Below are 17,606 nucleotides of genomic sequence, written 5' to 3' on the forward strand. Positions count from 1 at the left end.
GACAGACATACCTATTCTCTATATCTATTCTATTTGAGTCTAGATAAGCGGATCGATCTAGGTTCGTTCACCCGTAAACACGGGTATTAGTCATTGAAAAAGTTGCGCGTGCGCTGATGTCAAGATTTTTGAGACGGTTGTTTTAGTGTGTATTATTTTTTCTTATGATAGATATATACGGGTCTGTGTGTGTTTACACGCACATATATATGCACACACTTGAAAAAAAGCGCATACACACGCATGGACGCACAATCATAGGCACACAAGCGTAAAAATTCAGTAACAATTCTCAATAGGTGTAGTTAATGTAACTTTATAATAAGTAATAATAACTTTAATTCCAGAATACGAATTTATAATAACTACAAGATTTTGTCTTCATGCTCTTAGTTTTATTTGGCATTTTCGATAAACACTGTAATTTGACCCAGTTATTTTTATAACTTCAGTAGGTATGTCTAACATTAACAACTGCGTTTAAATGTAAGATTGTCTGTATTTTATGATTGTAATAATTTTGTATGTTTAATAGAAAATGTGTTATTCATAGAACTATCTTGTATTCCTTAAACTTATTATATTATGTTAAAAAAAGCAATTTATAATTCGATTGAAATTTTAAATTTTAATCATGGTTTAATTACAAAAAAAATAATAATTATAACTATATTTAATGTGTAATTATTTATTTCAGATGAACGGGATGCGATACAAAAGAAAACGTTCACGAAATGGGTCAACAAACACTTGAAAAAGGTGAGAATTTTGTATATTAATGAATTGTGTTGTTATTTATTTCATTGTTACATTCTCTTGTTGTAACATTAGTTGAACCAATGAATGGAAACGAGAATTGTTATATAGCTGCTGAAATTTAATTTAAACTATGTTACAAGGAATTGTAATGTTTTGATATTAAAAAAAATATAGGTATGGTATCCTGTACGTACATTAAAAAACTATTAATTAGTTGTAAAAGTTGATACCTACTTGTGTATTCGTGCTTTTGTAACTTAAAACATAAAGCTTATAATCCACTAGCTGTGCTCCGCGGTTTCACCCGCATTGTTCCGCATCTGCTGGTCTTAGCGTGATGATATATAGCCTGTAGCCTTCCTCGATAAATGGGCTATCTAACACCGAAATAATTTTTCAAATTGGACCAGTAGTTCCTGAGATTAGCGCGTTCAAACAAACAAACAAACTCTTCAGCTTTATAATATTAGTATAGATTATACAACATAGATTAGATCCTAATAGATTCGTTGTTGAAAGTTACATAAAAATCGGTGCAGCAGTTTCAATTCAAACAGAGGATAAATAAGGTCAGTCAGTCAGTGCAAAAAAGAAATACATTCACCTTATCAAGACGTGACCTGAATATATCGCCGTATTTCAATGTACAGACATAAACAATTTATATTTAATTTTATATTGCATTGTTTACGATGTTAATAAATAACAATCAAAGTAACACCGAACGAATCAGCGGTTTTGTGTGTATATGGACAGACATATAAATTCGTACTTCCAAAATTATTGAATTGTGCATTGAGGTTTTTACTTGTATGTTTAAAGTTTAAACCCTTGGGCAACAATTTTCAATGGTATAATTTTTTAAAGCTTATCAATATTATCTTGATAGCGTATTGAATACACGTGATTACTTTTAAATCAAATTTTATATCGGAATATGTTTTGAAAATATTTTCAGTAACGGCAATTCAATAGTTTGACCATGTTATTTATAAGTTACTTAACAAATAGTTAAGTGAGCATTGCTGTTCATATTTTAACTTTTTAAGGGCCGATTTTTCAATGCCCAGATAAACAGCTAGATAGACTTTATTCTTCAGTTAACAAAATATTCAATTTTTCAATAGACGAATAGGACTTATCTATCGAATAACTACGTTATTTGAGGAATAAATCTATTGGCCGCTCCAACGGCCAGATAGCGCGCTATTCGACGGTTAGGCGTTTGAGTTGACAACTGACGCGTCAAATTTGGGATATTTTCGTATGTCATAACATAGAGCGTAGAATTATTATATTAATTAAACCTCTTTCTATATAATTATTATCAATTAAAATCATATTGAAATTGATGTTTTTGATAGTACTGATGACTATGCCATTGAAAATTTGCCGAACGCTGCCTTTAAGTATGTCGTTTCCATCGTAAAATATATAAATTGAAACACAAATTTAACCAAACTCTTTACTCGAATCAAAACAACAATCAACAATCATAGAAGACAAGTGCACTCCTGACGTGAGTCATAATGACGGTTGTTGACAAAATGCAAGAGTTGACTCTATCCCACTCTAACCTGACTAATTTAATATGTTTGTTTCGCCACTCCGAGCGCAGAGCTGCCAATATGGAAATATTTGGTCAGATAGTTATTCATCAAATAAATCACGATTGAAAAATAGGCGAGCCGTTATGAGTTAGATAAATAATTGAATAAATCTATTCGAGGGGTAGTTATTAGACTGTTTATCTCGGGATTGAAAAATCGGCCCTTAGTAACATTTAAAATCTTCTGTCAAATAGACATACAGACTATCTGTCCTATAAACTATCAGTCCCAAATATTTCACCAAATTCGTTTCAGTAGTTTATGCACAACAAATATTTAAATTTTAAACCAACGAGCCAATTCTGTATTAACCTGCCAATTAATAGTGGTAAATGTTAAAAATACTATGTAATGACGATTCGAAAGTGCTACTAAATAGTAGTCTAATTGAATAAATGAATGTTTGAGTTTGAGTTTGATTAAGATGCATTTCATTGATTGCATACGAGACATGACTATAGTATAACAATGCAATGTTCAATGACCTGTCAACTGTGATTTGTGATTGATCGAGCTGCGCGTGAGTTGTGAAGGAGTGCATGATTATTAGGGTTTAGGTGCTGTCGTGGTCACGATGTTATAATATGCAATAGAACACATACACATTATGACAAAAGTACAAGGAGTACATATCTTGAATCTGGAAGGGCTGGATTTGTTAGGTGGCTAAGAATTTAGGGGGTGTGAAATTATAATTTTAAGCTATTGCATAGCTTCTATCGCGGGCCTTGAGCGCGGCGACCGAATCGAGAAATTCCGTAACGAAAAAACCTCACGCTCCAAACTCCGACGGGCTCGGAGGTGTGGCTTGAAGGCATGCTATGCAATAGCTTTACCGCGGCAGTCCCCGAGTGACACACGTCTTTTATTTATTTACACTTTATTGTGCTGGCATACAAATAAATCCTCAAAATTAAAACGTATAATTTTATACGATGGTGATGAAACGAGATAATTTAAGAAATTGGTTTATTTGGAATGTCGAATTAGAATTGTATAGGTAATTCGATACTTTTGACAAAAGAGAATAAAAATAAATGTAGTTTATTTCTTGTCTGTCTCTATTATTAACCAATTTTGATGGTGCTTTTTCTATCAGTAGCTGCTGATATGAGGATAATTTACTTCTTGTTTTACTATTAGAAGTAATGCATTAATATCAACTGCAGTCATAAGCTTATTATAAACAGCCGTCCCCATAACAAAATACGTTTATCTGTATATTTTGCATTCCAAGACGGTTAATTAATCGACGATGTTATTAAACAACGACTTCTTTATCGATGATTCAGAGAGCTCTTTAAGAAAGTGTACTTGGTGACCCGGTTACATGACTGTTTATTGTGTGTTTTAAGTTATCTGTGGTGCTTTGATGATGAGAATACAAAATATTGTGACCTAAATAATCTATATATATAAAACTCAAAGGTGACTGATATAGTGATCTATCAACGCACAGCCCAAACCACTGGACGTATCGGGCTGAAATTTGGCATGCAAGTAGATGTTAGGACGTAGGCATCCGCTAAGAAAGGATTTCCCGAAATTCTTGCGGGAACGGGGAAAAACGGGGATGCACGTACAAAGTCGTGGGCGGAAGCTAGTATCCCTATATTATTAGGGCACTATGTAATGAACACATCAAAGTGCAAATAAGATGTGGTAGAGATAGACTTATTGACCACTTCGTTCCGTCTATCCTAATTAAAATGTCTTCATAAACTCTAACTCAAACATTTATTTATTCAATTGGAATCATTATAGAACATCCACGGAGTGTTTGAACTTCGTCGTGAATCCTGATCCTTATAAAATTTCTTTCTTGCAATAAACCAAATAGTTACTGGCTGAAGAAATGGTACGATATAAATAAGAAATTTTTAGTTATTTACTAGCTTTCCGCCCGCGGCTTCGCCCGCCTTTTCAAAGAAAAACCCGTTTCCGTAGGATTTCCGGGATAAAACCTATCCTATGTCCTTTCTCGGGTATCAAAATATCTCTATACCAAATTTCATGCAAATTGGTTCAGTAGTTAAGGCGTGATTGAGTAACAGACAGACAGACAGAGTTACTTTCGCATTTATAATATTAGTATGGATTTAACCTCCTCTATACCAAATACTGCTTCACATTTATAAATTTATAAAGAATAGAAAAACACACATTACATTTGTAGTGCTTTACATGTGTAGTGGTATTGTTTCAATTTAACTTAAAATTAACGAACAATTTTTTGATCATTTTATCAAAAATGGAACATCAATTTAAATATTAAAAAGTAATTTTTACGCACATGTTTTGTTTCCAAGTTCATTTTTGTACATTATTTCAAACTCAAACTCAAACATTTATTTATTCAATTAGACTTCTTCTAGAAGCACTTTTGAAACGTCATTAAGTAGGTACATATTTTTAACATTTACCACCGATTCGGAAAGCAGTATCTACGGAGAAGAATCGGCAAGAAACTCCATAGTTGCTCTTTTTAATCATGTCAGATTTACAATTTTACAAATTACATATGTAATATAATAAATATATTATCATAATATGCCAAAGAACTGTTCTGTGGTTTTTACGCGATTATATTTTATGCTACCTTTATTCTTACACCCTGTAGCATTCCCTTTAACAAATTCCCATGTCATTGAACCCTATCCAAACAGCGATATCAGATTGCAATATGTTTGAACCTCAACAAAGGATGTTATTGCATATTGCAGACCCTGAGTCACTGAGCGAGCATGCTTAGGTTACGGTTTAGTCATCTCGCGATGTGGTAACTGAGTTTACCTTAACTCAAACATCTATTTATTCTATAAGACATCTTCTAGAAGCACTTTTCAATCGTCATAACATTGTTTTACAACCACCGATTCGGAAAGCTGTACCTATCCATGGAGATGAACCGGCAAGAATCACCATAGGTGCTCTTTTAAAATCATGTCAATATTACTTTTTATTTTTTCATAATATGTATGTATGTGTATGACTACATCTATACATATGAAAATGAAACCCGTTTCGCGTTGTCACGGCATCACGGGTGGACCGATTTCGATAATTCTTAATTTTTTAATTAATTATAATTAATTAATTATATTCCTTGAAGTGCGAGGATGGTTCTTACGTAGAGAAAACGTAAATATGTACTACGGGCGAAGCCCGGGCGGACCGCTAGTATATCATAATAATGATACCAAAGAACTGTCCTTCTAGATAGAAGTCTGTGTTTCAATGATGTTTGTATGATTGGTTGGATTTTGGTTCAGGATGTGGTAGTTTAAACTTTAAAGGTGTTCACAATATGTGTATGTGAACCTCAACAAATATGTTATTGCAGATTTCAGAACCTCTGAGTCACTGGACAGGCATGTTTAGGTTACGCTTTAGTCATCTTGCGATGTGGTAACTTTCCTTCTGGATGGTTCTCTGAATTCCAATGATGTTCGGATGATTAAGTGGATTTTGGTTCATGATGTGAAAAGGTCAGTAGGTGATTCAAAGGAAAGCGTATGACATATTAGGATATAGGATATAGGTGTTTGTGTAAAATCTCGTATTTATATTATTTTGCTTTCAGTGGTCTATAAATATACTTCTATCATTACGAATTATTTGCCAAATATGAATATTCTTATCATTAACAGTAAATTAATCAAACCACACCTTTTCTTACAAACTTTAATTTCTATGTAGAAAGTTATCGAATCCATAACACGCAAAGGTGTGAAAAATGTAAATAATGAAGTATTTATACCTATAGTATATAGGTTATATATATATATATATATAAATATGTATATAGGTAGGCTATATACACATACACACTATTCCTCTTTGATTGAAACCTAAAGTGAATAAAAAGACTCGATACTTGTTAAACAAGGGATTTAAAAAATTATAAAATCATCGCTTCATAAAATGCCCATAAAATAAACAGTATCTACTCAATACCATCATTTTCATATACCTACCATGATACACATATGGCAGTGACCTTACTCCAAGGTCCCAATAAAATTGGACAGGCCATAAATCAATGGACCGCCAACGTCCAGCTCAAGTTAACTGCGCAAATGGCATGACATGCAAATAGTGATGTCAGGCAGTAGGTGTCATCATTGACTATGGTGGTGTGTGCCCACGTTAAAATCATATGGTAGATAGTCTACTAGTAAATACTAATATTATAAACTAGCGGTCCACCCGGCTTCGCCCGTGGTACATATTTACGTTTTCTACATAAGAACCATCCTCGTACTTCAAGGAATATAATAAAAAAAGAATTATCCAAATTGGTCCACCCGTTCACACGTGATGCCGTGACAACGCGAAACGGGTTTAATCCATACTAATCACTACATAGTATAAAACAAAGTCGCTTTTCTCTGTCCCTATGTCCCTATGTCCCTTTGTACGCTTAAATCTTTGAAACTACGCAACGGATTTTGATGCGGTTTTTTTTAATAGATAGAGTGATTCAAGAGGACGGTTCATATGTATAATAACATCCATTAAATAGTGAAGAAGTACTGTTATTTTTCAGGTTTCTAATGTGATGTCGTAAAAAAATACATTTTTTCCGCTTACATTGCAAACGCAGGCTGAACCCTACGAGTTTTATCAAAATAATGTACTAAGTATTATACACATTGAAATGGTCCACAGAAAAGTCCGCGATGGTATATGTCTATCTCTTATGGATAACCCACAATAACTTTTTTTTGTCATTTACTTTTTACGACAAATAATGGCTAATTTTCGAAGCGATTTTAACCAATGCAGCATTAATCCTTAACCAATTAAATACCTTGAAAACATTGTTCATTTAATATAGATCTATATGGCCCTTTACACCGTATGATTTAAGTGAATATTTTCGAAGATATTACAGATTTAAAAATTGCGGGACGTAGCATTTGCGGTGGGTACCGGCCGGCCGCCCGGTTATCTATTTTATACCCGTGAAGCCGGAGCGGGCCGCTATGTTTTTATATACAACGTTCACAGTTTTTCTGTAGTGTATTTAGTATCAGCATTGCACCCGTGCGAAGCCGGGGCGGGTCGCTAGTATTATATAAATGCGAAAGTAACTCTGTCTCTCTGTCTGTTACTCAATCACGCCTTAACTACTGAACCAATTTGCATGAAATTTGGTAAAGAGATATTTTGATACCAGAGAAAGGACATAGGCTACTTTTTACCCCGGGACATAGGATAGGTTTTATTCCGGAAATCCCACGGGAACGGGCGCGGGCGAAGCTGCGGGTGGAAAGCTAGTTTTTAATATATAGACGAGAAATTTCATATGAATGTATGCATATATATCTTTGATTATATTTAACGCAAATACGTGTGATTGGATCTATATTTTTGGTGCAGATAATAGTAGATTCAATTAAGACTGTATTTAGTGTTATATCCTACTAATATTATACGTATAGCGAAAGTTATACAATGTGTGAATGTATGTTTGTTACTCTTTCACGCAAAAATAGCTAGGGTCTGTATGAAATTTGGTACAGAAATTATTATAGTCTGGATGTGCACATAGGCTTTGCGCCCTTAAAATCTCGGCAGTAGCCTCGTTCTTATTAAAGAGAAGGTTTATAGTTGGACGTTTTCACGAAAAAACTATTGGATGGGTTTGGATGAAACTTTACAGTTATATGGGTTACTAGCTATCCGCCCGCGGCTTCGCCCGCTTTGTCTAAAACATAATAAATTATATACTAAAACCTTCCTCTTGAATCACTCTATCTATTAAAAAAAACCGCATCAAAATCCGTTGCGTAGTTTTAAAGATTTAAGCATACATAGTAGTCCATTGAATGAGTCCCTCCAAGGGGGGTCTAGAGTGCGTGAGTTAGTAACGTAAGATGTTTCTTCGGAAACATGTCAAGAGTCCCTAGGTAATAAACATACTAAAACCCCGGGCCACTAGGAGGAGCCCAGGAGTGGGGGGAGGGGGGAAATGGGTCCATTTTTTCATTTTTCGCTTAAATCTCAAAAACGGTACATGTTAGAGAAAAACTTTCAAGGAAAAGTTGAAAGGCCATAAAATGATCTACAAGTTGTACTTAAATCATTTTTTCCTATATCATACCGTTTCTGAGTTATACGCAGTAAAACATGATTTTGGCTCAAACAATTTCCACATCAATCGATCAAAAAATATTTCTTTCTTCCAAAAAACTCAACTGTGCAACTTGTGACCAGTACTGATAGATTGCTCTTAATTAGGTCTATAATTGGTAAAATAAACACATTCCTCCATGGAAGCCTTTAGGAGGAATCGATTGTCAAAATATTATATTAGGGCAGTTTGAGTAACTGAACTTGATCTTTTTATTTTTTTCTTCCAAAAAACTCAAAAGTGCAACTTGTGGCCGGTACAGATAGATTGCTCATAATTAGGTCTATCATTGCTAAAAATACCAGATTCCACCACGGAGGCGTTTACGGGGAATTGAATTTTATCAGGGTAGTTACGATACATGAACTTTTTATTTTTTTTCTTCCAAAATGCTCAAAAGTGCAACTTGTGACCGGTACAGACAGATTGCTCATAATTAGGTCTATCAGTGATAAAAATACCAGATTCCACCATGGAGGCGTTTACGGGGAATTGAATTTTATTAGGGTAGTTAGTTAAAAAGTTCATGTATCGTAACTACCCTAATAAAATTCAATACCTCCTAAACGCCTCCATGGTGGAATCTGGTTTTTTTATCAATGATAGACTTAATTATGAGCAATCTATCGGTATCGGTCACAAGTTGCACTTTTGAGTTTTTTTGGAAGAAAAAAAATAAAAAGTTCAAGTATCGTATCTACCCTAATAAAATTCAATTCCCCGTAAACGCCTCCGTGGTGGAATCTAGTATTTTTTATCAATGATAGACCTTATTATGAGCAATCTATCTGTACCGGTCACAAGTTGCACTTTTGAGTTTTTTGGAAGAAAAAAATAAAAAGATCAAGTTCAGTAACTCAAACTACCTTAATATAGTATTTTGACAATCGATTCCTCCTAAAGACTTCCATGGAGGAATGTGTTTATTTTACCAATTATAGACCTAATTAAGAGCAATCTAACAGTACCGGTCACAAGTTGCACTTTTGAGTTTTTTGGAAGAAAAAAATAAAAAGATCAAGTTCAGTAACTCAAACTACCCTAATATAGTATTTTGACAATCGATTCCTCCTAAAGGCTTCCATGGAGGAATGTGTTTATTTTACCAATTATAGACCTAATTAAGAGCAATCTATCAGTATCGGTCACAAGTTGCACTTTTGAGTTTTTTTGGAGAAAAAAAATAAAAAGTTCAAGTATCGTAACTACCCTAATAAAATTCAATTCCCCGTAAACGCCTCCGTGGTGGAATCTGGTATTTTTATCAATGATAGACCCACTTATGAGAAATCTATCTGTACCGGTCACAAGTTGCACTTTTGAGTTTTTTGGAAGAAAAAAATAAAAAGATCAAGTTCAGTAACTCAAACTACCATAATATAATATTTTGACAATCGATTCCTCCTAAAGGCTTCCATGGAGGAATGTGTTTATTTTACCAATTATAGACCTAATTAAGAGCAATCTATCAGTACCGGTCACAAGTTGCACAGTTGAGTTTTTTGGAAGAAAGAAATATTTTTTGATCGATTGATGTGGAAATTGTTTGAGCCAAAATCATGTTTTACTGCGTATAACTCAGAAACAGTAGGATATAGGAAAAAATGATTTAGGTACAACTTGTAGATAATTTTATGGCCTTTCAACTTTTCCTTGAAAGTTTTTCTCTAACATGTACCGTTTTTGAGATTAAAGCGAAAAATGAAAAAATGGACCCATTTCCCCCCTCCCCCCACTCCGGGGCTCCTCCTAGTGGCCCGGGGTTTTAGTATGTTTATTACCTAGGGACTCTTGACATGTTTCCGAAGAAACATCTTACGTTACTAACTCACGCACTCTAGAACTTTTTATTCAATGGACTATAGGGACAGAGAAAGCGACTTTGTTTTATACTATGTAGTGATGATAGATCAGAATAATAAATGATCTAGGTATGGAAATAATTGAATTTGCACAGCTAGTTTTACAATAAATATATTCACATTTATCTGCTTTAATATTAATCACATGTCGATGGACCAATACTGTTTATTGTGCATTAATCAAGCAATGATTCACGCATAACTCAGATAATCCTATACCGTTATGAATAAGATTCTGACCTCTAAAAGGACCGAGGTGTCCTGGGCTCGATTCCTGTTAAGAAAATAATAAAAATAGATGACGTCCGCGGTTTTGTTCTCTTTGTTTTTAAATACTGAAATATTTCATTTTATGTACCAATTCATAATTATATTTAGATAACTAAGTTACAGAATAAATTCGAAAATCTGGCATAATTGAATAAATTTGAAACCTAAAACAGCGATGCGAAACTTACCTAATCTTTCTTTTTTACCCGACTGCCAAAGAAGGAGGGTAATGTTTTTCGAGTGTATGTAAGTATGTATGTATGTCTTTTCCTTTGTGACCACCTGTAGCCTAAACGGCTTGATGGGTTTTGATGTATGAGGTATCGTTAGATTTGTCTTGATTACGGGAGTGTCATAGGATACATTTTATCCTAAAAGTCCCACGGGATAAAGACATAATAATATTTTTTCTAAATTTTTACTCTTTTTTTAGTGTGCAGTCGGGTATTTTGTTTTTTTAATAATAATTACTTGTTATGTTATTTTCTTTAAAAAGCGTAGCGCAGAATACCATACCTATTTTCTCATTACCATAAATAAATTTCAGTCATCTTTATAATTATATTAATTTACCAATGAATACAAGATCTTGTGTACATGTACATATGTGTTTAACTTTATATATAAATGTATGCTTACAATGTAATGACTTTGAAGGTATTTAAAACGCGGTTTATAAAATTATAAATCACATCAAATGTAATACAGTAGTTTTATAATACTAAAAATAGTGGTGTGAAATAAATCGCGTTTTAAATCCTCTTAAAATAATTGATTTATACGTTTACTTACAAATTGTTATTTTGTTACTTTCATCGCATATCTGGAACAGCACTGGAGGTATTTAAAGGTTTGTATTTAAAAATATTAATTATTTTGTAAAATGACCTAAAATGTTCAAATATTACATACTAAGTTACGTACGTACAAATACTTTAGTTCTTAATTATTAATTTTAATGGATAATTTTAAATACCTGATAGTGATGTAACTATCTTTTACGTAATTTTTTCTACCTAAAATTCCTAAAGATATTAACTATCTATGTCTTAAGTCTATCACTAAAGATATATTTTTGAAGAAAGATATTTTAGGTCATTGTGTTGTTATCACGCCTTCTTTTTGTTATTTATTTTTTGCCATTTCTAGTTAGCTGCATGCTGTGTTATTTTCAATATATAATGTTTATTCATAAAATATTTTAAACTGATGAATGAAAATGTATTTACCAATTTATTGGATAATTATCAAGTTGATGAATGAATAATTATGTAAATTTATGTTAAGAATGCATTAATAATGTCAAAAATTTTAATTTACGTTGATTATATATGTGATTAAGTTTGTTGGATGTTCAAAAATTACTGATTTATGGATTCATCCTGGATTCTTTTTAGGTTCTTTCTAACCACCATTGAAAAGGATTATCACTTTGTTACATTAGAACCTCGTGATTTTTAAACCGATTGATATGTAAGGATGTTCTCTCGGTTAAGTGCCACAAGGAATTACGCAAAATTAAATAAGAAAATACTATTCATGTTCGTCTTTGATCGAAGACGTAATCATATTTTTGATATAACGGCTCGATTATAACACGAAACGCAGCGCCATAAAATAAAGCTCGAAGCTGCATAAGACAATTAGCACACCGCACCGCAACACGCAGCGTAGCGTAGCAAAGACACGTCGAGCGAGTTTTTCTTAAAAATCACCAGCTATTAAAGGCTTTCAATTGCTAATGGATGGTTGGATGGCCAATCAAAAATAAGCGATCGGTCGTTCGTGCCTTTTGTCTTGGTGACATTCTATCCCTGCTGAAGTTGCTTGTAAATATCTCCGTTTGTATAGAAAGAGCACAGTCCCACTGAAAACGCATTCACGCGCGTTTATGCGGTTGATAATTGCACACATTATAAAATTCGCGGTACGCTGCGTGTTGCGGGATAGCGTCTACCTAGGCGTAGTATTGGGTATAAGTAGCGACGTAAACAAATTGTAAGCGTTATATTTAGGGCATGCAGAACCGAGTCCGGTTCCAAGTTTCTGAAACCCGGTTCCAAATCGAGCTCAGAACCGGGTAGAACCGGGTTACCCGGTTCTTTTATAATACCTCGGAAAAAAATACGAAATTAAACAAGAGTAACTGTAAAAGTACCTGATGGGCCTTTTATTTTACGCGGCTTGTGTCTTATTTTATTTAATTAATAAAGAAACAAAATTTCAATACTTCTCTTTATTTATCAGTCTTATAAAAGTACCTTGTTATCATAATATCACATATAAACTTAAACCTTATTCATTAACTGCAAACTGTAAAGCAAAAAACCGGCCAAGTGCGAGTCGGACTCGCGCTCCTAGGGCTCCAAACAAATCTATACTAATATTATAAAGCTGAAGAGTTTATTTGTTTGTTTGTTTGTTTGAACGCACTAATCTCGGGAACTACTCCGATTTGAAAAATTCTTTCGGTGTTAGATAGCCCATTTATCGAGGAAGGTTATAGGCTATATTTCATCACGCTACGGGCAACAGGAGTGGAGCCACGGGGGTGAAACCGCGCGGAGCAGCTAGTCTATTATAATGTTGTAACTTTAAAATTTATGTTTCTAGCAATTCTTCCTTTTTCTGTGTTAAAGACGTTACTTTTACCCAATTTAAAGGCTGTGTTCATGAGAAGTACCCTGTAGGTTTTGAGTCCCATGCGAATGTCGAAATTTGCGAAAATTTTTAGCATTTACGGCTGTACCTTTTGATGCGTTGGCTTGTGAGTTGACTGGATCTTTATATGAAACAGTTAAATCAACAGCTTTTCAAATTCACGACAAATGTAATAAAAATATTTCAGTAGCCTCTAATTTTTGTCATTTTCGAAGCCTAATTTTTTTTTTGGTAATAAACCACTAGGAAACTTATAGCATCTGGGGGGGTGAGACTAACGGCAGAGAATATAATAAACGCGGAATAGTAACTGCTATCGCTAATTTTTGACATTACGGTCATGATATTTTAGTAATGGTTCGGTCACACTACCCACGACGACGACGACAACGACCAAAATTTTCGTAGGGTGAATAAATCCTTAGCAAAATATCGTACGCTTTTGACAATTAGTATCGCTAGCGGATTTAGACAACCAATCAGAGCCACGCTTGGGGCGTGGCACGAAAATTCGCGATGCACGTGAGTCGGACGTTGCCAGATAGAATAAATTTGTTAAAATAATGCAGCAAAATATAAATAATACTTTATATTTTAATATTTTGGTCGGAACCGGGAGAACCGGGTTTCATACTATTCAGACCCGGTTCTCAAGATCATCAAAAAACCCGGGTTTACCCGGGTTTTTCGGAACCGGGTAAACCCGGGTGCATGCCCTAGTTATATTGCGCGGTCTGACCCAGGTGTTTGAATATTTCACGCTGCTCGGACAGACGTACACACGGCTGCACGTGTGCGAGGTCGTCAACAACCAGCCCTGCTGTCCGCCGCAACAGGTGAGTCGCATGTGTGTTCAGCTGATCTTGAGAACTAACTCAAACTTAAGTAAGACCTCATATTACTGTAAGTCGGGCTTACAAAAGCGTTATTTTGAAACAAAAAAGATTATTATCGATAAGAAAAAAGCCCACTGCCACTTCAGCTTGCTAATTCGTTGAGCTATGTCGGTGACTTTCGTTCTCTGGCGAATAACTTCGTCCCGGACTTGGTCCCTTAGAGAAATACCGAGCATAGCTCTCAGTAAAGAGCACTTCTAAACAGTCGAGTAAAATAATCGAGTATTTATTGCAAACAGAATACGTGCATTGCAAATATTCCACTTTTAGTATTCAAAGATCAGCTGAAATTTAGATGTAATTGCACCTAAATTTTATTGTAATTTGTAAATAGTATAGAATTTGTAGTAGGTATGTAATTAATTACCTTCTTATGATTTACTACTGTTTTATAGACGTCAGCATTATGAGTATTGCTTTTAAGTTTTATTGTAGTTCCACTAGCATTAATAATTTTGGTATTTAATGTATTTAGGGCTGATTTTTCAATCCTTGGTTAAAACTTATTCGTCGAATAATGTATGTATATAATACTACTATTTTAAAAACGTATTCTAATTGCCCGTATTTGACAGTTTACGTGACATTTTAATGTTATCGTGTAAATTGTAATACTTTAAGGGACGGATAAGTAACCAAGAATTGAAAAATCGGCCCTTAGTAGTTATGTATAATGATTTGTTTTGCGTTATTTGTTTGATTGTTTATTGTTGAAAATACGTATAAGCGATATAAAGAGGAATCATGAATGTTTGTTGTTTTAATTTTGATCTTATATTGAAGTATAGTCCTGAATACCACTTGTAAAGTTGATTCGATAAACATTCAATAATGAAGTGAGTAGAAAATATTGGAGAAATACAGTCTATTTTTCAACTTTATAAAAAAGATGATAGATTCCTTTTTTTATCGCTTTTAAATAATATGATTGAAATTATCTGTAGAACTTGTAGTAATAAAATTATTGTGCGTACTATTGAATTTGCAATAATATTTTAAAAAAGAGCATGCAGCTACTTTTAATTATTATATTTTTTTGTTGTCTTTTGATTTTGTTGTTGTTGTAATGTGTGAATTAATTAGTGTGTATGATAGTTTATAGAATTCCTTTTCCTCTTATCCAACAACCATCTAGAATCCTTAATGCTGTAACTTTTTGTATGTGCAAACGTACATACATATTTTTTTAAACGTGTGTGTGTTTTTACTTTTTATTTGTATAATTAGAATCTGAGTGTTTAGTTTTTAGTTATTTTATCTAAGAAAAATACAAATATTTTTTGTAACTGTTTTTTAATTCATTAGAGTCGTTGTTGATACATATTATATGTAATAATTAATAAATTATTCATAAGTTTCTGTAATCAATCTTCATTACGCATATTATGTTATAAACAAAAGTGACCTTTAAAATTTTGACCAATTTTTACATCCAACAACTTTTTCAATGATATTTGTGTTGTTTTTGATAATTTTGATCTCTTTTAATTTTCAGTTATAACACTAAAATTCCTAAATATTTGAAAAAAAATGAGAAAAAATGTTTTTGTTGATGAATTACGATGATGATGATGTTGCAGGTGAACCGACATGTGAACGACCTGTTCGAAGACCTGCGGGATGGACTCAACCTCATATCCCTGCTGGAGGTGCTTTCTGGCGAACACCTTGTAAGTATTATTAACCATTTATCGTATTATTAACATAAACTAATATTTAAAATGCCCATAGTAGTCTGTTGTATACATAATATAGTTTATGTTACATGATTTTTAATTTTTGAAGCCTGAAAGCTATATTCGTCTTAATTATTGGTTGCTTTGGTATTATTCACTTAAAGTTTTATTTTTTAAACATATGATTATCAAAGTGAATGAATTTTACAATGATATAATAGGAATTATAAGTGTATGTAGGTAAATTTTTTCGTGCTTTATAAATCCAAATGACGGCTCTACGAATAGACTGCTTTAACGGTGTTTTGCACTAAATAGTAAAAGATAATTATTTAATAAAAGTAAATAATACTTGTAAAGACAATATGCTCTATAGAAACAAAAATAATAAAATTAAGAAATAAACAATTTCGCTTATAAATACAATGACACAATTGGTGTCGCGGTTCACCTCGACCGCAAGGGTAGCACGTTCGAGCACCTGTCGGTACCCTACTTGATTTATATGGCAGCTGAATGTAGATAGATATTGGGGTTCCGTATGTTTAAAACATAGTAAATATATATAATTATGCCAATTACCTAAAACTACCATAAAACCACAATGATAAAATATAGAAAACGTCAAATAAAACACAAAAATAAAATGTTGTGTGGTTTTATGAAACCACGGTAAAAGTGAAACTGTTCGAACGGTTCCGAACACTGCTTTGTGTAGCGCATGTCGCGTGTCGGTCGGCTGCCGAGTAGGTATACCTACTCGGCGTCGCGATACACGCGACATGCGCTACACAGACCAAAAAGTTTGAGACGATGTAATAAAAGTTTCACTTTAAAAAGTCAAGTAAATTCGCGACGAAATTCTATCTAGGTACCTATTTGTAGTTAGGTCTAATTATTTATTAAACTAGCCTTTTTGCGCGGCTCTGTCCGAGATAAATGGGAGTTAAATATACCCTATACTATACCTATTACTATGTATAGACCGCCTCCTTGGTACAGTGGTTGACGCGTGAGCGTAACACCGAGGGGTCCTGGGTTCGATTCCCGGTGGAGACGAAGGAAAAAAAATGTCTCGGTCTGGCAGCACACAGAAGGCTGATCACCTACTTGTCCCTAAAGAAAATCGATCAGTGAAACAGATGTATAATGCATCTTACTAGGGGACATGGGACTTCACTTTTTTTAATATTAGGTACTACGTAAAGATGAACCTTTCCAATAGTAATTTAAATTGTCCTTTACGAGTCAATTCGTTTCCAACTAACCAACATTAAATCAAATCTCTCTTTATAATATTAGCCTTACCAATATCATAATAATATACTTAAAACATAATTTATTATGAAAGTAATTGAAACAAATGGTTTTTAACAAAATGCAATGTCATGACTTAGAGTCATCTACTACGAGGGTGTGGTTTGACATGATATGTTATAAATGGCCAAAAATATAGCCATGTTAAACATGAATTAATTAACAAATTAAAAACGTACATTAGATACGTTTTACTAGAAAATAGATGCTATACTTAATAATAATAATGAAACAGGATTGTGGCGACAAATGAAGGGAAGTAAAAGCTTGTTAACTTTTAAACATACCTATACAAGTATCGTTTTCACAATTAAGACTTGAGAATAATCTTACGACATCCATCACGCTAAAATCCTAAGCTAAAATCTATCAAACTGTTTGGATTACGTAGCATGCTAAAAGAATAAATAAATAAG

The 17,606-nt window shown here is 33.5% G+C and overlaps 1 protein-coding gene across 1 annotated transcript in view; it reads left to right on the forward strand.

The window, feature by feature from the left end:
- The window catches only part of LOC149897436 (plectin-like), a 109,551-nt gene that overhangs the window by 26,056 nt on the left and 65,889 nt on the right, over positions 1–17,606 (forward strand). The window contains exons 3-4 of the mRNA XM_090116476.1: positions 698–759; positions 15,778–15,867. Coding sequence (XP_089972602.1) covers positions 698–759; positions 15,778–15,867 — 152 coding nt within the window. The remainder of the gene's footprint in view (positions 1–697; positions 760–15,777; positions 15,868–17,606) is intronic.

Source organism: Colias eurytheme, chromosome 25, assembly GCF_061535395.1.
Source record: "Colias eurytheme isolate Ceu_HAF_F1 chromosome 25, ilColEury1 Martin Lab GWU primary, whole genome shotgun sequence".
NCBI classification, from domain to species: Eukaryota; Metazoa; Arthropoda; class Insecta; order Lepidoptera; family Pieridae; genus Colias; species Colias eurytheme.